Source organism: Bidens hawaiensis, unplaced genomic scaffold, assembly GCF_021521415.1.
Source record: "Bidens hawaiensis isolate Kalapana, Puna unplaced genomic scaffold, B.hawaiensis_p1.1 tig00011860_1, whole genome shotgun sequence".
Lineage (NCBI taxonomy): Eukaryota > Viridiplantae > Streptophyta > Magnoliopsida > Asterales > Asteraceae > Bidens > Bidens hawaiensis.
In genome coordinates, this window is record NW_027491945.1 from 538,477 (window position 1) to 561,671 (window position 23,195).

The 23,195-nt window shown below is 34.7% G+C and overlaps 2 protein-coding genes across 2 annotated transcripts; one reads left to right on the forward strand and one right to left on the reverse strand.

The window, feature by feature from the left end:
* Nucleotides 1-1,038: 1,038 nt before the first annotated feature.
* On the reverse strand, nucleotides 1,039-2,570 carry LOC143539293 (uncharacterized). Its single transcript, XM_077032642.1, has 3 exons — nucleotides 2,225-2,570; nucleotides 1,992-2,118; nucleotides 1,039-1,298 (listed from the first exon to the last, which is right to left on the reverse strand). The coding sequence occupies exons 1-3, from the start codon at nucleotides 2,443-2,445 to the stop codon at nucleotides 1,092-1,094; spliced, it is 555 nt and encodes a 184-aa protein (XP_076888757.1). The 5' UTR covers nucleotides 2,446-2,570; the 3' UTR covers nucleotides 1,039-1,091.
* Nucleotides 2,571-16,453: 13,883 nt separating this feature from the next.
* Nucleotides 16,454-22,717, forward strand: LOC143539301 (eukaryotic translation initiation factor 4G-like). Its single transcript, XM_077032649.1, has 9 exons — nucleotides 16,454-16,696; nucleotides 16,792-16,937; nucleotides 17,030-17,170; nucleotides 17,260-17,327; nucleotides 17,408-18,244; nucleotides 18,996-19,256; nucleotides 19,343-21,930; nucleotides 22,022-22,219; nucleotides 22,340-22,717. The coding sequence occupies exons 1-9, from the start codon at nucleotides 16,557-16,559 to the stop codon at nucleotides 22,668-22,670; spliced, it is 4,710 nt and encodes a 1,569-aa protein (XP_076888764.1). The 5' UTR covers nucleotides 16,454-16,556; the 3' UTR covers nucleotides 22,671-22,717.
* Nucleotides 22,718-23,195: the final 478 nt, after the last annotated feature.

The following is a 23,195-nucleotide window of genomic DNA, read 5'->3' on the forward strand; positions in this document are numbered from 1 at the left end:
TTTGTTTAATATTAAAACTAATATAAGTTATATAATCCTCTGTTGTGTCCCGATTTTACGTCCGATTTCCAATATAAACTGCAAACAAAACAGTTCATCACGGTGTAAAGTTTTTAACAACCTAGTGAAACCCATGTACTCGTCCCATAAAATGTGTTTCAAAACCTGGACCAACACATGTGTAATTGGTCCAGTTTCGGATTGTACTCGGTGCATGCTCCTAATTAGAGAGAAGAAAACAAAATCTATGTATTGTAATAGAGAATACAAACCTTATTGTTTCTGCCCGATGGAAAGGAATTACCGGTACTCGGCATTGATGGTGCACCTGTCAACACAACATACGGGTCGGTGACATTGCTAGTCCCGTATAGCTGACGCTTTTTCTTTTCCCCTGCAATGCTTGACCATAATTCCATATCAAATTCTGGATGTAAGCTAGTGTCTTCTCCATACTTCTTTACAACCAGTTTGTTATATAATTCCTACAATGAGAACATTAAAATTAGTTCATTAATTTTATAAAAATCAAGCAGTTAAAACATGCATTTACAGAATAATGAGACTTACATAAGCTTCACCAGCCCTTGGGTCAACCCAATCTACATTTTTCTCTTGAATAATATCTTCCACGTCATCAGCTTCTTCTAAATCCACATCTACCAACTCGCTATGAACTGGTAACTTATCCAGGGGTCTTGACCCTTTCTTTGCATGTGTTTGTCACCAAACTTAGCACACTGCTTCAATGTGTTGTCCTACGAAGTAAGTTTTTATAAGTTAGTAAGAATACACTATTGGTGATGTATTAAATAAGCATGTGTGTGTATATATTTCGAATTATAACATGTTAAACCAAACTGTTAGTAACAATTCAATTTTAGTTTTTGATGTTTAAAAACCGTTACTAACAGATCGTGAACATACCTAATATTAAAGATTTATAATTAGCATTTCTTACCATCTCTTTTCTAACCGTAACAAAGCTGTTTGAGCCAACAATATGTCTACCACCTATTGCCTTCTCTCTGTTTTTTGCTGTTTTGAGAAGACTTGTCTTGCCATGAGCTGGTATTCCAAACCTTAATTAGTTATTTCCAAGAATCTTGACTAATCCATTGTGGCTTAAACGGAATAGTGACATTCCAATCTTTCCCAACTTTTATACCCTTTTGAAGCGCACAGGTCTTAGCAAATTTCCGAGCCTTACCCAACAAATTAGAAAACTTTCCCTTAATGCACCTCTCCCAGCAAGAGTGAATTGAGTCTTTTTCCTCAGCTTCCCACTGGTAGTATTTCTAAAAAGAGAAAACCACTGATCATTAATGTGTATACTCTTTATTAAGTTATATGCATTATTATAATATACACAAATGCAAATAGTCGGTCCAACAGTTTTGGTGACCTAAAGCGAATAAAAAATCCGATGCCTTTTTTCGAAAAATATATTGCTCATACTTGACAAATTCTTATTTCTTCTGCTTCACAATCAAATGATAAATAAGTTAAATATAGAAACATAATCAAAATAGTTACCATTCAAATAATGAATAAGTTCCCATTTTATATACTGTTGAATTTTGATCATCTAAACTTAAAACAGTTTTGACGTTTAACTAATTGAAAACTACAATATACAGATTTATAAAAATGAAAAGTTTTTTTTCAATAAATATTGAGTTATTCTTCATTACGAGAAATATAAAATATATTTGAAACACTACAACATATTGGTTGATATGGCGAGCTGTTTTCATCCTACAGGCAATATCAAAACTGAATAAACAAAACCAAAGGGGGCTGATCCTTGGTTAAAAAGATTACAAGAGTGTGACTTTACCAGCAAACTAAGGCGGGCTTGTTTATCAATGTAATCAAAATTATATTTTTATATAAATGGCATATATTTTATAAAAAAAAATGGGGCCTAAAGCCATGGCCTTACCTTACAATACATTAGGGCCGGTCCTACAAATGTGTCATAGGCACACCTGAAAACGCTCAAACATGCGTTCACGATGAAGGATAGGGACATCTTTCCATCCTTGCCATCCGCCCGACCACATCAACTTCAAAATGCTACCAATAATTCGGGAAACCGGGTTTTGAATATTAAATCTAGAAAATGGAAACAATGTACCACAATCAACAATAATAATACTTTTCTAGCCACCTAAAAAAGAGAATATCAATATATACACACACACATATGTCTCACACTTACTCGTCATTTTCAACCCAAATCCAAATACGATTTTCAGGTGTAGGTATCGGAGGTGGGACAACCGGTCCCCGGCCTATAGCAACCGGCTCATCCTCGTCATCTGTAGGTTCATGAAGAGGCTGACATGCATCTATAGTTGGTTGTCCACTATAGTCTGTACTACCATGACTGTTAACTTGCTCGCTACCTTGACCACCATCTCCTGCTGAACTGCGTGCCATAATTTCTAAAAAAACAAGTCTGTTAAAATTAAATGAAATGTAAAACTAACTTATGAACTAGTTAAAGGCCTTACTAAAAGAATTCACCCCTTTAATACTAATTAACATCCGGTAATTAGATAATATTTACATTCATGAAGTCCATGGATTATTATTATTATTATTATTATTATTATTATTATTTTCTATTTGTTTTATGAATAAACAATCTGTAATAAATTATTTCAAACAAAATAAGAATTCAAAAACCAATCTGGCATATATGGTAGCTTTTTTGTAACTTATATCTAGGGGTGCAAACGAGCCGAGCTACTCGAGATCGGCTCGTTAAAAAGCTTAATCGAGTCGAGCTTAATCGAGCCCGAGCCCGAGCTTCACTTATTGAGCTCGAGCCGGCTCGCAAGCCTAAACGAGCCTGTCATTTATATAATTTTTTAAAATATATATTTAATAATTATTAATTAATATATAATCTTATGAAAAATAAATAAAAATAACTTAATAATATACATTATTTTATACATAAAATTATAATAGAAAAAAGTATATAAAAATAATTATAATTATATAAAAAATAATTGATAAATAATAAACGAGCCGAACCCAAGCTTGAAAATCTACTCACGAGCCGAGCTCGAGCTTTGAAAATATAGCTCGAAACGATAAAGTACTCATTTTTTGTTAATAAACAATAAAGTACTCATTTATTTGAACATTCTTAATGATTAATTTTTAGTTCAACAAATAGAATTAAAAAAAAAGTACTTTTTCTCAACTTAAACAATTAAAATAAAATTACTCATCAATTAACCCTACTCATACATGTATAAAAGCTTATAGTTTTGAGTTGTTATCCAAATTGTCTTACCAGCTCATTTTAAACTTACAAATTATATTTAAGATTTATGACAAAAATTATATAAAAGTATGAGAACTAATAGTAATTCTATTCTAATTTATGCTACTGGTGAGGTAGCAATATAATAAAAGCATATGGCAATAACTATTTTTCACACAAAAGTAATTATTAATTGGTTTAATAATACTCACAACAGCTATACTTTGGAATTCATATTATAAGGGGGTGTTTAGGATTCCTTATTTTGGCCTCCTTATGACTTATGGAAAAGTCATAAGTTACAAAGTTGTTACTTATCCAACTTCTCCATTTACACCATAAGGACTCCCAAGCATCATTTAACTTTTTAAAAAGTTAAAAAGTCATAAGGAGAACAAAATAAGGAATCCCAAACACCCCATAAATAAGAATACAAATCAAATTTATATTATTCTTAAATATAGATATAAAATTTACATTAAACAAATAAGCATAAGATTATAGGCTTATATTACTGTGACCGTTACCTCGACCACCACCTCCACCTTGACCTCTACCACCTCCTAATGCATTCCGTGTCACAATTCTTACAACAAAACAAAAGTATTAATACCCACAAGAACTCTTATGTATAAGATGAATAAAAAGCATAACTTAAAAATTTTAAATATAAAGCATACCTTTTTCCTTGGCGTTCTATCAACTCTCTACCGTCTCCGTCACCACCATCACCACCAGCATCATCACCGTCATCAAAATCCACATTGAAATCATCATCACTGTCATCAAGGATATCCTTTGACACGTCTCATATTGTCGTGGTGGTATCTGACGACCCAGCTAATTAGTCATCGGATCACCACCATACACACGGCTACGACTGCCGTTTCCAGCTCTACGCAATGCGACTCCAGGACCTCTAGCAGGCCGTATCATCACATACGGCCCATGGCTCCAAACAGTAGGTTTATCATGTGCACCTCTACTGGGATTAGGCTCCTGAGACTCAATGCCACGATCACTACGTCTCCGTGCAACTTGTTTAGTCTTTCCACCATGAAGACCATTACGAGCACCACCACTACCAGGATTAGATTTACTACTATTCATGATGTATACACCCTACATACAAATATAATTAAAACATATGTCAGCTATAGGTTAAAAATTAGCATATATTCAATAATATACAAACATCTAAACGATCAACATATATATGTATCCAAAGATACCAAATATATAAACACTCAAACATGGAATTTTTTACAAAGTTCAATCATCACAAAAATATGAAGCTGAAAAAATACAATTAATTAAATTTGATAAAAATACAAGGATACAACATCATACCTACAAAAAATATCAAGATCTTGAAAGAGTTACTAAAACTAAAATAGCGTCTATCATCTTATGTATACATATAAAAAGATCTTAAATATATTTGGATGAAGATAATCTATTTAATAGAAACATATCTCTAATATCCCTATGGAACATAGAAATATATTTAGAGAATAAATGAGCGGGGACTTAAGGATAAACTCAATTTGAGCGGGTTTTCAAGATTAGTTTTGGCGGTCAAATATTTTTTGTGGGCAGTCACCACCACCTGAACAATCCATATCTTATCCTGTTTGATGGTTATCTTTTTGAATCAAAATATTCATCTAATCTTTAATGTTTTAAATCAAAATAATTTATTTAACATAAAATATATATTAGAATCCATAGAGCCTTTAAAGGACACAAAATAATTCGTTTTGAGGTTCATCTTAAATGTTTATTATTATTGTTCCAAACATAAGCTCAAACTAATACAAAATATTCCATTTTAATTGTTTTACGTTTTAACCAGTATGACAGTGGGTTTTATGATCGGTTTAGTTTTAAAACATTAAATGCAACATAATGTAAAATATAAACTAATAAAGATCCAAGCTATCCAAATGTAGCACAATAAACATCCAAAATATCAAAAAATAACATAATAAATATTCAAATCCAGTTTTTATACCAATATATACCCATATCTTGATCATTTTATAAAGCGTTAAATACTTCTCACTTTATCTTGTTCATATTTTCTGTGTCCCTTTAATCATTGCGCCTAATGTTGAGTCGTGAGCCATATTTCTGCAACATAAACACATCTATTATTATTAGTATTATTATTGTTAGTGATAATATTATAATTATTCACAAGAACCTTTACAAATAAAAATTAGTAAAAACCATTAACCATTGTATTATACCTTATATATGCGATTTCAACAATAAGCCAACTAATTTTCATCTTCAAATTCTTCTGTGTCATCATCATCTAAAACAGTGTCTTCAAACACGACTTGTTCACAATCATCATTTATAACTTCATGATCATCATCACTTATATCTTCAACTTCTTCTATTATATTTCCTTGTATATGATTGATAGAGAGCAAATCATCAGTTGATGTACATACTATTTCACTATTATATTTCCTTGTACATGCTATTCGTCTTCATTATCCTCATCACCTACTTCACTAGCATCTTCGGCTAGTGCATAAACTCCCATTGGCGCGTCTTAACAACAGCCCACAAATCTTTTAATCCTTTTTCCTTTGACGGATATGGTGTATAATACACTTTTTGTGCTTGTGACGCTAGGATAAACGGATCGTCAACACATCCTACTGCTTTGGGTTTAACATCAACCATATTAGTCTTTGGGTCCACCCTTACCCCCTTCACAGGATCAAACTATGTACATTTGAACAAAACAACAACACAACTTCCTAGCTTACTGTGATACTCCACCTCTAGGATTTCATCCAATAACCCATAGTAGTCACTTTCATTTTCATCATAAGAAGCCCCTTTCATGCACACACCAGAATTCTGGGTAACCCGCCCATTATAAGATGTTTGCGTGTGAAACTTGTAACCATTAACCAAATAGCCCTTGTGTGATTGAACATAAGTGAGAGGCCCTTGTGCTATATCTCTCAAGTGTTCTTTTCCAGGGCAATTCATAACCTACATTCATAAAAAATTATATTAGCATGCATGGAGTGATATAAATCTGTTAACTACTATGGTAGGATATCAAATAGTTTTAGTCTTATGCTTACATGTTCTTGCAACCACTTAGCAAATGAACGTTCTTTATTTTTATTGAGTGTTGCTTGATCAGAGTTTGGGAACGAAGCTCTTAGATGTTCATCGTATAACAATATGGTTTCATTAAGCTCTTGACAGTTAAGCAATATATAAGTGTGTGCCTGGTGTTTGTCTTTATTAGTAAGAACAATGTTTTTTCTAGCCTTCTCAAATAATCTTCGAGATGGGTGTTTGAATATACTCAATCGGGAATCAGCACTCAAAGAACATGGTATATCAGGGGCAAAATTGCGAGGCTCACGATTCCATCGTGTCTTAATTGTCGGCTCAAAGTACAACGTGCAAAAGTTACAAAGTTCATCTATGAGATATGACTCAACAATAGAACCTTCGACCCTTGCCTTGTTTTGAATCGTTCTTTTCAGTCTCCCCAACTTCCTAAAAGTTGAAGTAAAAATAATGTAAACAATTAATTATATAAAATTTCGTAAATCTAAAGATTAATTTATTTTAGTTAAAATGGCTACCTCTCATACGGATACATCCATTTGAACTGCACAGGACCACCAAGAAGTGCTTCATTGGTCAAATGTATAACGAGGTGTTCCATTGAGTCAAAGAAACCAGGTGGGAATATTTTTTCTAACTTACAAATGGTTATGACAATACTTTTTCCCAATTTTTCTAAATCCTCGACATGTAAAACCTTTGAACATATTACACGAAAGAATGTGCACAACTCTATTATCGGTTCAAATATTTTTTTTGTTAGCATGCCTCTTAATATGATAGGGAATAGTCGTTGCATAAACACATGACCGTCATGACTTTTAAAGCTGTAAAAAGTACCTTGTTTAACGTTTACACAACTTCCAATATTTGAAGCATATCCGTCAGGGAACTTTACTGTTTTCAACCATTTACATACTTCGTTCACTTGATCTTTTGTTAAAGTATTTGATGCTTTCGGTTTCTTGTGTTTATTATTGTCCCCCTCCCAAGTATGCAATGATGGTCGATTGCAAATTTCTTTTAAATCCACCCTTGCCTTGATATTATCTTTTGTTTTTTTCAGTATCCATGATTGTTTGCAATAGATTCTTAAAAACATTTTTCTCAATGTGCATTACATCAAGGTTATGTTGAATTAATAGCATGGGCCAATACTCAAGCTCCCAAAAAATGCTTCTCTTACCCAATTATGGGTTTTACCAAATTCTGGAAGTTTCTTCTTTGGGTCATACGTTACACCCTCGTAGACACTTGGAAGTTCACATGCTTGTTAATACATTTTCCAACCATCTAACTCAACCAGAGGTCCAAATGATGTTGGTATAGATTTATTAGCCCGAAATCCATTTTATCTCTTCGAAAAGGGTGTGATTGAGCTAAAAATCTCCGGTGACAGTCAAACCAACTTGCTTTGCGTCCGGCATGCAACCGAAAAGCTTCTGTGTCTCCCATACAGTGTGGACAAGCGAAGTGACCATGCGTGCTCCAGCCAGATAACATTGCATATGCAGGGTAGTCACTAACTGTCCATAGAAGGATAGCTTTCATAGTGAAATTTTCTTTACGATAAGCGTCATAAACTTCAATACCATCCTCATACAATTCTTTAAACTCCTATCAGCGGCCTTAGAAACACGTCTAAGTTTTGACTCGGGCTCTTTCGCCCAGGAATAACCAAACACAGTTTAATAAATGAGTCTCTCATACACATCCATGGAGGTAAGTTATAGATTGTAAGAAAGACAGGCCATAATGAGTAAGGGCTAGAGTTCGTGTTACCTGGGTTAAAGCCATCGGTACATAAACCGAGACGAACATTACGGATCTCATTCGCAAAGTCAGGATTCTGTGAGTCAAAATGCTTCCAAGCCTTACTATCACTTGGATGTGCCATGACACCATCCTTTTTTTTGTGATCATGGTGCCAGGTCATATCTTTTGCGGTCTTCATAGTCATATACAACTTCTTAAGTCTAGGACCAATCGGCATATATGTCATCACCAAATGAGGTGCCTTGTTTTTCCCGGTCTTGTAACGAGATGCCCCGCACCATTTACATTGTGTCAATTCCATGTCTTCATTATAAAATAGCATGCAGTGATTTTTGCATACGTCAATCCTTTCATTAGGAAGACAAAGCTTTTCTAAACTTTTCTTTGTATCATAAAAGTTTTCGGGTAGTTTATTCCCCTTAGGCAACAATGCTTTAACCATGGAAACATTGTGGTTGTAACTTGTAGCAGATACATTGTAAAGTGATTTCCAATTCAAAAAACTTGTGATGGATTGTAACTTTGAACAATTTGCCCCCTCCCACAAAGGCTCATCAACAGCTTGTAACATGTCATATAATTCCTTTGCTTCTGAATTTGGTACTTCCCCTTCAAAAGTATTTGAATCTATATTTGAGTGTGTTGTTGGATCAAAACCAGACGAATACATACTATCTAGCACCATCTGTCTACAACCATCATTACCATCACCGACAACTTCCTTACTGGTAGACGACTGTCCTACATTGTGGGTTGAAGTTTCACCATGTTCACACCATGTGTAGTAGAGAGGCATGAAACCCTTCGTAAGCAAGTGTTTTTGAACAGTTTCTCTATCTATATAGATGCCGTTTTGACATCTTAAACAATGACATTTGATGTCAAGTACTATCTTACAACACTTAGTCACCCTTCAATCCACAACATTTTCATTAGAATAGACAAAGTCTAACCACTTGTTCAAGTTGTTATAGTACTCTAAGTTAGAAGATCTGTCACTATTGGTTCTTTTATACATCCATGTTCGATCAGTGAACCACTCCATGACCAATAAAGTCAATGTCAGACCTAAAATTCAAATTAATTACAAAATTCTACTTAGCAACCAACAAGTAACCAGATTTGTAACAAAAAGCAATCATATTTAGCACAAAAAATAGACAGTAATACCCGAAGTTTGATGATTATCGGATATGCTTGAACTTTTCCCTTGATCAAAATTTCTCAACTATTACAATCAAATTTGCAAGAACTTTAGTGGCCTGCAAAAATAAACTTATATACTTATCACAATTTAAAAATATATTTTAAACTCGCTATAAAGCACGTGTAATTAATAAATCTATACACAAATCAAAGTTTTAATTCAAGAATTATATGGACCCAAAAAACCGCAATGTGTTGACAAATAGTTATTGTTGGCACAAAATAATAATTCTATTTGTTTATACACACACACATATACTAGTCCACATATATACTAGTCAGGTATCTGCCCAATGGCTTCGGGAAAAGTTTATATTGAAACGTCAAATAACATAAGTCTGTTTAAATATGTATGTTCGGATTTCTTTAATCATATTTTTGTAAAAAATGCAAAAGAAAGCCAAAAAAAAATAATAACAATAAGTTGATTAAAAAGTGGGTGAAAACGAGGGACTAAAGTTGTAAGTATTTGTTAAATCAACTAAATTGGACTAAGTTTGGGGTACCATACATGTAATTAATTTTATATAAATCAAATGAATATGAGTAATATATGTGTAAAGGACAATTTTACCGCTACTTAAATATGTACCTTATGCGTTACAAGTTGTAACACTATTAAAATCTATCGTCTTAATGTGCACATTACTTGTGTGTGTGTGTTTGTATATAAAGCTTATGGTCTAGCCCGGTTTTATACGACCGATTTTTTTGTATAAACCATAAACGGTAAACCAAACATTTCCCTCAGTTTCAAACCGTTTAAAACCGACCGACCGAAAGTATTAAAAAAAACATATCGCAAAACCGAACCGATAAGCAGTTTGGACGATTTGACGATTTTAAACCAAACCGCAAACACACCTATCCACATGAATAAACCTATAGTCATTGTAAAAACCAATTTGCTTACGATCATAAGTTGCATTTATTCAAGCATCATTAGCATAATTCACAATGACAACATGCACAATAAAAATGGCGAATGAGACGAAATTTGTAACTCGGGTTACGAGAGGTAATAATGAGTAAGGGAACGAAAAAAGAAAACAATGATCAAACAACCGGCAAACTTTGTAAAATAAACTTGAACAAAGTAATAAATCAAACCAATAAAGATCAAATAAACAAAAAACTGAAACAGAGAACAAAGAACCTAGATATATTGATTCTTTATGAATAACTGCAATCTCAATTTGATGGCTCTGAATTTTAATCCAAGATTGTACGATTTTTTTTGTGAAGATGGCATACAATTACAATTGTATATCTTGGGTGTGAATTACCTATGCATATATAATTGTGTATATGTCGGATGTGAATTATATATGTATATATAATTGTGATACAATTGTACGTATGGACATTAGGCAATTCAAATAGAAATTAACACAATAAAGAAACAATATAATAATATAGATCATCTTGTACGTTAATTTAAATTTGAATATATATAATAATCTTTTTTTTTTAAATTCAAATTATATGTATAGATAAATCTTGATATATTATATGTAGTTATAGTTAATAAGTTATAGTTATTTAGATATATTGTATCTAATTTAAAAAATAAAATTTGTGTATTCCTTTGTATGTGTGTGATACATATTTTGAAAATTTCCAACCCTATGTGTTTAATATGGTATCTTAAGATCTTTAAAAATAAACCAAATTCAAAACAAGTTTGCAAAAATCATGTTTATAAAGCTCTCTATTATTTTGCAACGAACTTGCTTCGGATTTTGGAAAATTAGGTTTAATTTTTTTTTCACTACTCATTTTGTTACGGATTTTGCTACCAATTTCTAGAAATTATGTTTATGATACGTATTGTCTCAAGTTTGCTACGGAGTTTGCTACCGATTTTATGAAGCCATTATTAAAATGCTTATTTTCCCAAGTTTGCTACGGATTTTGCTACGAATGTTTTTTTGCTACGGAATATTCATAGCAACATTGTAGCAAAATTTGTCCCTAGCTAAACCGTAGCTAATTCGTAGCAAAAATTGTGACCGATTTTTTCCGTAGCAAAAATTCATGGCAAATGCCTATTTATGTAATAGTGACCCCAAAAACTTAAGGTAAAAATTACTACCAAAGTATTGTTGATTTAGCTACTTGGTATCACACACAAATAGTCAGTATTTCATTTAAAATAAAATATAAGGAATGTAGTTGAGTGTGTGCATGCGAACTGTGAGTTTGAATGTGTGTGTGGTGGGTACCGAACCCACACCCACATACATACATGCATGAGCATGGCTTATGTTTGTTTAATGTTTTATGGGATTTGATTTTTATAAATATACATGCATGTCACAGTGAGCTCTTGAGTTATATGACAAACTTATATATGTATTTTTTTTATGATTGTAAGATAATGAAGTGGGTTTAGTTTATAGAGAAATGTATGTATGTGCTCTTGCATAGATACTAGCCTTCACATTATGAGTTTTAATGCTCAAGTTTGGGTTAATATATTTGCATACTTGGTTTTGATTTGATATTAGGTTCATGCTAGAAATGTTTTATTTGAGCATAGTGTGGTTATAATGAATAAATAATTTCATTATTATACTTTGATGAATAATGTTGATTAGATCCATGTTAGAACCCAACATGCATTATGTGAATTTTAGGTGTTATTGAAATGGCTCTTCTACCTTTGATTGAAATCATGAAAAAATAAAAATAATAATAATGTTAGGTTGATATGCTAGAAATAGAAACTGTTATTGCTAGAAACTTAAAAACTTCTAAGATAAATTGATCATGATAAGTTAAATACATAGGTTAATAATGACATGCATGTTACACGATTAATAAAATGATGATGGTAAAATAAATACTACACCTTTAGGAAAGAAGCTTTTTGAGTATGACAATTTGTAAATTGATAAACTTACATTTTTATGTTATGTGTTCAAATATGAAAACTTTTAGTGTTTATAAGTTAGAAATACATATATTTGATGCCTAAAGTGATTGGTATATTTTGTTGACTTAGTTTGCTTGTTGGTAGTTTAAACAGTCGAAAAGTTAAAACTTTTAATGCGAACCGACACGATTATTGGAACTGTTTTAAAACAGCCCCAAAAGCCTAAAAATAAATATACACTATTTGGGTAATGTATATAAGGACAAGTTGGTAAAAACTTGATCCTAGTCGGTTGGTGTCGCGGAAACTGACACAAAAACATTAAAATAACCATTTTTGTAAAAATAATAACTAAAATAAGAAATAACATATTTTTATAACAGAACCTATAAAACATATATATTTTCCATTAAAAAGTGTGTTCAAAATTTAAAAACTTAATTTTCATAAGAAAAAGTTAACCGGTTCGCCGTTAAATGCGAAACCGGTAAAACTAACCATAACCGACTAAACCGGTAAAAACAACCATATATATATGTGTGTGTGTGTGTTCCAACAACTAAAGTATAAGTTTATAAAACTTATTATTATTAACTAATAGTAAAATTAATATAATATATTATTTGTTAAGTGTGTTACTTGCTAAGATGAATATATGTGTACATATATATACATTTATAATGTGCTAGTTGCAAATTAGAATAAGTTATTAAGATTGAACCTTGAGTGCTTGAGTGATCATATAGGGTTAGACTTGAACGGAATCGCCAATGTGTCGTTAAAACTAAAATAAACACAAAACTAAAATAAACACACAAACAAAAGATGACATTTTTAAGAAATAAAATGTGTGAAATATTTTAAGTTGAGCAAATAACTTAAAATATGAATGGATTATTAATTGTGTACTACATAACAGGACACGAGTGATTTTGGACAAAACCGATCATCTAATGAAAACAGTGAGTTTCTCATAATCCCCTTATTTTTATAACGTTTTATATATAACTGTTTTGGGGGAAAAGTATATTTAATTGATGTAGTTTATTTTACAAAACGTATTAAATGAGATGAGTCACTTGAATGTGGAAATCGTTAACCTTGGTCTAGGGCATAGAAATATTGATAGATCTATCGGGGTGACGCCTCTCATTTAGCCAGATATACTGGTTATGAAGGTGGAATATTTCGAGTTTGATATGTTTCGTGTTATTCATTTGATAGTTATACATGTATTGTACTCTTAGCTCGTTTACAACTAATAGATTTGTTTAAGATATAAAATGCAAGATTTAAAGTTATTAATGATATTCTCATTAATAAAAATGAAGAAATAATTAATATAAAAGCCGAGAGCTATTATATTATGGTTTTTAAATGAGAACTCACCAACATTTAAGGTAAATGATAATTTGGATAATTTGGACAAAACCGAGAGCTATTATATTACGTGTTGACAAAAATTTTAATATACTTTTAAGGTAAATGATAATTTGGAGCTTCGTGGAGTGTGACGGAAAAACGATGACGTGTGTTTGAATGGGGAAAATATTGACTTTTGTCTAGTTGGACTTGTAATTTGAATAAAAGTTGTGTATTTGAACACGTGTAAAAACGTTGTTGGTTAAATAAAGTCCAACTTATGATTTCATATGTATACTTGAATGTGATTGGCTGAAACGGCATCTGTTACCACCCGAAATGACTTAGTCAAATCTTCCGCTGCTTAAGTTAAGATTTTCAGGGTGTGACATCACATTTACATGAGACAACTGGTTTTCCAATGCTGCCATGATAATGTTTAAACTTATAAAACTCATGGTAGACAGTCTGTATGTTTTCAAAATATTTTTAAATGATTTTAATTACATTATAATGATTAAGTCTCTGTAAACTTACGGGATGATTACTACTGGTATGTGGGGTTTTGTATACAAGGCTTGCCTAATAGGCTATTATACGCTACTTATTGGACAAGTGTTAGTCAACAAGTAATGTGACCACAGTCGTAGATACGTTCGAGTGACAAGTACTTTTCGGTAATTTGTAAGCAAGCAGATGTAAAAACATCTTAATGATGTAACTGTAAAATGTGTCATTTACAAATGAATGTACTCACCAGTATTTCTTGCTGATCAAATATTTTTAAATATGTTCCAGGTGACTTGTTAGAGACATAGGAATGATGTCTGTGAGCTTTCAGCTTAAATAAGTGGCTTGTTACCAGAATAAAGATTTTTTTTTTGTAAATTAGGGTTAACCCTATAAAACTTATGTTTGTATAAAAATAAATTTTATTCTTAGTTTATGAAATAAGAATCATGGTGTTTTTACACTCTGATAATTTTTCGTAACTACGGTCTTTATGAATTTTCCGCTACTAAATATTTTAATAATAAAAAGTCCTAACACCACTAGATGTTCACAGCTCCCCTCCCGGGGTATAGGGTCTAGGGCTGTGACATAATAGATAAAAAGTCTACAACAAACCTAAAATTTAGTAGGTTGTACAAGTTCATTGTGCAATTGGAGAAGACTAAGCCCTAAGATGTTTATAAGCTTCTCACATGTCTGAGTTAGACGTGAAGTGTACTTTTGAAGAACTATTAAGAAGTCTATGAAGTGAAGTTAAGAAGCTTTCCACAACTTATGAGTTAGGTGTGAACTTTACTCCATAGACAACGTTAGTTTGCTTTAGTATTTTTTTCTTTGACACCTGATCGAATACTTAGGGTCTACATACGACAATACCTAACAATTTATTCTAATGGCCATTTGAGATTCGTCCCAAATCCAGATAAGGAGGCGAGTTTTGTTCAGATGCAAGTCCAAATAAGTATTTGATGTTTGTCTGAATGTTGGTTTGGATGATGAGTTTAGGTTCATATCGAGTGGTTAGTGCGGTATGCCATTATTTATACTAACATACACATTTACATAAAAATAATAATAAGTACACACAGGCATTCAAGTTTCAAATATGACACAAGTAAATGCTTCAAACAAGAAAAATAAAATATAATTTATCGCCTCTAACAAAATACCTTCATATATAAAAAACAAATTACAAAGTTAGAACACTTTAGCTAGATGCATATGCTATAATAGATACTAGATGTTTCAGGTAAACTAATCAATTGGTGTAAAATATAAACTAATCAACATGAAACAATTTACCTCAATATCTAAGTGTCGACTTGGCTAAAATCAAAGCCGAACAAAAGCATCAACAATAGTATCAACGATTAACAAGGACCATGAGGCGATAAAATTATAATTGACTATAAGAAAAACCAACATACAACTAGAGTAAGTATGACAGAAATTTAATCACCAATATAAAAAATATATAAAGGATTTAAAACATATTTCCTTAATTTTTAATATCAGTGTGTTTCACATGTCTTACCCTTATATACTCGTGTTGTTTCCTCACTTTACTACACTCCATGTCCATGCCAAGAATCAACATAACTTTCTTTCCCATTCTAACACTTCTTACAGTTCCTGAACTACGTAACGTCCAACATAATTAATTCAAAAAAAAAAAAAAAGACCCGACATACCACAACGTTCACACAACACAAAAAATTATCATCTTACCCTCGACAAGTATGAAATTTACTATCCTACCCTCAAGACATGTATTCAATGCTACTAGTAAGATCCCCTATACCTCGTGTTTGTTTCTCATTTTATTACACCTCAAGGCCACTTCCATAATCAACCAACATTTATTCCCCATTCTCACACTTCTCCGGTTCCCACATAACGTAACGTCCAACACAATTAATTTAAAAAAAAAAAAAAACGACCCGACATATCATAACGTTCACACAACACAATAAAATTACCGCCTTACCCCTATAACTACAAAATTACCTTCTTACCCTTGAACATGTATCCTATGATACTACTGGTGCTAGGTCTCCCCTTAGAAAGACATCACTTATTATTCGAAGGGTTCTTGCTTCTTCGAATGCTCTACCGTCTACCGACCCATTCGGCCGGACTCTTTCGATCTCTTAAAAAACCCATCTTTCACCGGCGTTACACTTTCCGATTATTGTTACAACAAATCACTAAACCCTAATTATCTATCCGTACATCTGGTAAGTAATTAACCACAAATTTGCATGCTTTTTATAGTTTCTTGTAATGTTATGATTATAATTGTCGAATTACTGTTAATTCTTTTCAGGGTATTCGTTCTTTGAGATCCGAGTGACGTAACTGTTAGGTTTTTGATTACTATTATTATTAATTAAACAATAGAATAGTGGTGTGATTTGAATTGGATATATGTCCGTCAATCAATCAAGAAGACCCGGTCGATCTGGTAACCCGAATTCGCCCAGGAACTCGTATGGCGGTGGCGGGAGAGGCGGCAGCAGTGGCGGTAACGCGGGTCCTCCGTCGTCTGCGTTTTATTCCAATAAAAGGTGAAATAAATTTAGGGTTTGTTGGTTATGTGGAATTTGAATCAGGCTTTGTTTTGATTTTTAATTTTTTTTTGTTTTGTTTGGGATTTTTTTAGTTACAAGAAAGTGGTTAGTAATGCACCTGGAGCACAGACTAGAGTAACTGCCACCGGTCCGGGTCCTAACCTGAATAACCCGAATGCGAGTGCGGCTGCAGGGCGGGGTCAACCGAATGGGGCGCATGTACAACCGCCGTTAAGAGGTATGTTTCATGTTTGCAATATGCAACATGATTTGAATAGTTTTTTTGTTTTACGTTTTTGTTAAATTTTGTATTGTGTATAATTATTGTAGGAACGCCTGATGCATCAGTAGGTGCTGTAAAGCCGGTTGATGCACCGGTTAATAAAAGCACACCGGGTCTGCCGAAGGCTCCACAGAGCAATGCGGTTGCTCATGGTTCTGGCACCACGGGTCCTTCTACTCCTGTTAAGGGTACCGAGTTTGTTATTTTCAGAATTAGAAATTAGTTTTTAAGATTAGTTTAAGGTGAGAAGTTGTCTTATGATGCTTTTGCTTATTAGGTCCGGCTGATGCGTCTAAGTCGTTTCCGCTTCAGTTTGGGTCAATTAGTCCCGGTGCTTTAATGCAGGTATATATTTGTTACTATGTGGAAATAATACTTATTTGAATTAAGATTTATAATGTATTTATAAGCTTATGCTTTTATAGGTACCAGCTCGAACGAGCTCCGCCCCACCAAATTTGGATGAGCAGAAACGGGCCCAGGCTCAGGCTCAGGCTCAAGCTCAGGCTCGTCAAAATCCAGTTGTTCCAAACCAACATTTACCAAGGAAAGATCCTGGGCCTGTTGATCAGCCCGTTGAGGCCCGTCCTGTTTCAAAAGAGAAAAAAGACGTGCTTTCTACACCTCCCGGGCCCGTTTCAGCTCATGTTCAGAAACCTACTGGGCCTCCTATGCCTGCTATCCCGACTGGTGTTTCTATGCAAATGCCATTTCATCAATCTCCAATTCACATTCCATTTGGCGTCCCAAATCCGCCACTTCAAGCCCAAAATATAGCCGCTAATACGGTCCCACTCCCCATGCGTTTACCAGTTGGTAATCCCCCGCCACAAGTGCCGCCACAGGTGTTTGTACCTGGTATGCAGCATCAAGGAATTATTCATCAAAGTCAAGGTTTGACTTTCTCAGGTCCTCAGCTCGGGAACATGGGGGGAATGGGGTTAGGGCCACAGTACCAGCAACAGCCCATGGGTAATGTTAATTATGGTGGTGCACGGAGGACGGTGAAGATAATTCACCCAGACACTCATGAGGAGCTGCGTCTCGGTAAGAAGACGGATGGGTATCCGAATGGTGGTGGGTCTTCGGGTCAAAGGCCACAGAATGCTCAGTCTCAGGCGATTCCTCCTGCTGGTCATCCCATTAACTTTTATCCTAATTCTTACAATGCTAGTGCCCTTTTTACACCGCCACCTGGTTCTAATCCTTTGACTAGTTCGCATTCAACTCCTGGTTCTCAGCCACCAAGGTTCTATCCTCAGGTTAGCTTCCCACCTACCCCCTCACCCCACACACACAGAGGCACGCGCACATATAGATAGATATATGCGTTTATGTATATAGGTTTGGGTTACGCTAAATTAGAGTTTATTTGCCTAAAAAGTGTAAAAAGGAAATTAACATCATGCTTAAAATTAAAGATGCCATGTGTTAATTTTCTTTCTACACGTTTTAGGTAAAATTTTCATTTTAGCATAACCCAACCCTATGGTGTGTATGAGTATGTTTATGGTGGGGTTTATTATAGAAAGCTAAATTATTGCGTGAACAAAAAGTACTAACCTAACGGGTTTAATTTTTTTTTATCAATGATTCATATCTTCTAAAGTTTTTACTTGTTACATACAAATGCGTTTTTTACGTACATAAAAGACCATTGAACTAATTTGTTTATATAGTATAGATATTTTTATTTTTAAATGGCTATCTACACATGTGTTAGTTGTATAACCTATACATGATTTGCACAAGTATAGGTTTTCTAAATAAAGGAAATTTGTTCTTTTTTTGTTTTTGAATTTTTTTTGCTTTTTAACCATTTTCTTGTATCTTAAAATTTTTAGGCCTGAAAAAATGAAAGATTAATTTTTGTTCTCTCAAAATACTATCTTTTGCCTAGAATCGTTCCTATATACGCACGCGCGCATGCGCGCACACGCACACACATGCACATGTATGTATTAGGTACAGTCACTCTAGAAGGGATGCTTGATATGCTCTTGGTATTCACAGGCTTCCAAACAGGTAACGATTAAACAACCGGCAATTAGTTCACATGCAGAAAAGGTTGTTGACTCAGCGGACAAAACTCAAAGAGCAGGCGGTGAAGGCCAACCTCATAAAGATTCAGAGACGGTTGCTGGAAGCTCTTTACCACAGTCTGAGAATTTGACCAACACTTCTGCTGTTGAGGTGGAAGTTCCAAAACAAGCAACAGTTAATAAGTCTGGCTCTTTTAAAGAGGAACAGAAACAGCCCAATAAAGCGGATAAGGTATTTATTATCCTTTTGTTTTTTGTACTATTGGTATGGTTATTTTACGATCTTTGATTTGGATTTGCGCTGTTTGTTGTTAACAGATTGGCAGGCAAACAACCTCTGTTTCAAATGGCAGTGGAGTTCAAGAAACATCACAGTTGTCGTCTTTATCCTCGGAAATTAGCAAGGACGTATCAGAAACTAGCAATAAAGTTGAAGAGCCTTCACGTGTTTCTGACTTATCCTCAAAATGTGATAACAACGAAAAAGGCGCTGACTTTAAGCCTGAAGTTGAAGAATCTCATGTAGAGTCAAAAGAACATGTTAAAGAATCTGTTGACCAAAATCAAAATAGCAGAGTCTCAGATGTAACTGCAAGTATTATTCATGTTGATGCTTCTAGTGCTGAAACTACATTAAATATGGGATCTTTGGTTGACGATAAGAAAGACAATCAAGTAAGCGAGCCTGAGGTTGACCAAGTCAACAGTAGAGAATCTATTACGGTTTCTGTTCCAGAGACTTCATCTTTGACTGTGGAAGTAGAAGCTACAGGCTTGAGTTCTCCATCTTATAGTGGTAAACCCAAGGGTAATACCGGAGCTAAAGGGAAAAAGAAAATTAAAGAAATCTTGAAAAATGCTGATGCGCGTGGGACAACTTCTGACCTTTATAATGCTTATAAACGCCCCGAAGAAAAGAAAGAAAGTTTATCTGCTACTGAAACTGTTGAAAACCCGAACTCATCTGGTAATGCTACTTCTGAAAAAGACACCGTTTTGTCACGCGGGCCCACCAAGACTGAGCCAGAAGATTGGGAGGACGCTGCAGACATTTCTATTCCCAAAGTTGGAACGGGTTTGAAACAGAAACATCACAGTGAGGATGACAATGACGGAATGACTAAAAAGTATTCCAGAGACTTCCTACTGAAATTCTCTGACCACGGCCCTGATCTTCCGGAAGGTTTCGAGATTACAAATGATGTAGCCGAAGTGTTTGTAGCAACAGGTGGTAGTATGACCCGTGAGCCATACCCGAGTCCGGGCAGAGGTGGCGGTGATAGGTCAGGGGCGGGCTCACGGCTCGACCGGCGCCCGAGTAATGTCGGACTTGATGACAGATGGAGTAAAGGGTCAGGAGGACCCATGGGTCCAGGATGGGAACCGAACATGGGCTACCCGGCAAGAGGGAACCATGGTGTGTTGAGGACCCCACGTGGTCAACCACCTGGTCAGTCCCCTGGCCCACAGATGCAACGTAATAATTCAGATTCTGATAGGTGGCAACGCACTGGTTATCAAAAGGGTTTAATGCCATCTCCTCACACCCCAATGATGCATAAAGCTGAGAAGAAGTATGAAATTGGGAAAGTAACCGACGAGGAGCAAGCAAAACAACGGAAATTGAAAAGTATTTTAAACAAGTTGACCCCACAAAACTTTGAAAAACTATTTGAGCAAGTCAAACAAGTTAATATCGACAATGCAGATACTCTGTCGGGTGTGATTGGTCAAATATTTGACAAGGCTTTAATGGAACCGACTTTTGTTGAGATGTATGCCAACTTTTGCTCTCGTTTGGCTGTTGAGTTACCCGGTTTTGGTGAAGATAATGAGAAGATTACTTTTAAGAGATTATTATTAAATAAATGTCAAGAGGAGTTTGAAAGAGGGGAGAGAGAGGAAGAAGAAGCAAACCGAACAGAAGAAGAAGGCGAGATTAAGCAGAGTGAAGAGGAACGTGAAGAGAAACGGGTCAAGGCCCGAAGACGTATGCTGGGTAATATTAGACTTATTGGTGAGTTATACAAGAAGAGAATGTTGACCGAAAGAATCATGCATGAGTGCATAAAGAAACTGTTAGGGTTTAATCAGAACACTACGCCTGATGAGGAAAACATCGAGGCCTTGTGCAAATTGATGAGTACAATTGGGGAGATGATTGATCACATGAAAGCGAAAGAGCACATGGATGCATATTTTGACATGATGCTTAAGCTATCAAATAATATGACACTTTCTTCACGAGTGCGATTCATGTTAAAAGACTCGATTGACCTTAGAAAGAATAAGTGGCAGCAAAGAAGGAAGGTCGAAGGCCCAAAAAAGATTGAAGAGGTTCATCGGGATGCTCATCAAGAGCGTCAGGCCCAATCTAGCAGACTATCTCGTGGGCCTAACTCTAATTCGTCACTTAGGAGAGGAGGTCAGCCCATGGACTTTGGCCCAAGAGGGTCAGCAGGTGTTTTACCTTCAAACCCTCAAATGGGTGGTGGATATCGTGGATTACCGCAACAGAGTCGTGGTTTTGGTAATCAAGATTTAAGATTTGATGCGTTTGAGAATAGGACTTTGTCGGTTCCAGTGAGACCCATGGGTGATGAGACTATAACCCTCGGGCCACAAGGTGGGTTAGCCAAGGGGATGTCGGTTAGGGGTCAGCCTTCTATGCAAAGTGTTGCTGGTCCTAATAACGGTTATGGTGGTTACGGTCCACGTGATGATATGGCTTCAAGAAACATACTTGAAAGGACTTCTCCTCGACCCGTTTATGACCGAGTTCCACCATCACAACCTGAACATACTCGGGTGTCTACTCCTCCACAAAGTGAGTCTTCAGATAAGCCGGCTTTGTCTGAAGATCGTTTACATGAGATGTCCATTCAAGCAATCAAAGAGTTTTACAGGTAAACAGTTACATGATGAATTTTTTCTCGTGCATAATAATATTCTTGATATTTTGATTGGTTTGAATATATATGTTTATATTGTTTTTAGTGCAAGAGACGAAAAGGAAGTTGCTTTATGCATTAAAGAACTTAACGCACCCGGGTTTTATCCAACGATGATATCCATTTGGGTTACTGATTCATTCGAGAGGAAAGACATGGACCAGGACTCACTTACTAAGCTTCTCATCAATCTTACTAAATCCCAAGAAAACATTAATCTGACTCAAGAATCTCTTGTTAGAGGGTAAGTAATGCTAAGTTTTCAATTATTACTTATTATAAGCCTGGCAAAACGAACAGGCTCGGTAACGGTTGAAATGAGTTCATATATAACACTGGCTTTTGTTTTTATTACATTATCCAGATTTGAATCCGTTTTATCAACATTGGAGGACGCTGTGAATGATGCACCAAGAGCAGCCGAGTTTCTGGGTCGTATGTTTGCAAGAATACTTATAGAAAATGCCATCCCTTTCAAACAAGTTTCTCGTATGATATACGAGGGCGGGGAGGAAGAAGGGCAGCTTGTGGAAGCAGGTCTTGCAGCCGAGGTTCTTGGAGTCATTCTAGAGATCATCAAGTCAGAAAAAGGTGACCCGTTTTTGAACGATCTGCATGCGTCTTCTGACATTCGATTAGAAAGTTTCCGCTCACCGAGTCTTAAAAAAACATCGAGGTTAGATAAGTTTATTTAGATCATAAGAGTGAAGATGCTCGTTTTTGTTTTATCTTTGCAAGGATACATTTTTTTGTGGGTGAGAAATCGTTGGTATATTATCCATTGTGGTTCTTAATATATCAACTCAGAGAAAGATTTTAGATGTTATCCTTGAAGGTGCCAATGAGCATCTACATTTTGACAGGCTGATTTTACTTTTGCTTTTATACTTCAAACATGTATTTACTAAGTTTTTTTGGTCATACTTTTGTGTGCATTATATTTGAACATTTGCTGTCTTTTTTTTTTAAAAAAAATACTTGTGTTTTTTAGTCGTATATGACGACTTTGACCAAGATTGAGATTTGTTAGTTGAAAACTTATAACATGAAATGCTCCAAAATATTGTCAACTGTATTGAGCACGTATTGAGTGAGCGAGATTTCGCTATTACACCGAATTACCAAATTGATGGATGAACATGTGCAATCTCGCAATCTTGATGTTTGTTGTCCAAATTCAGAATGCTTATTGTTGAATGCTTCTTTTATCTTCATAATCT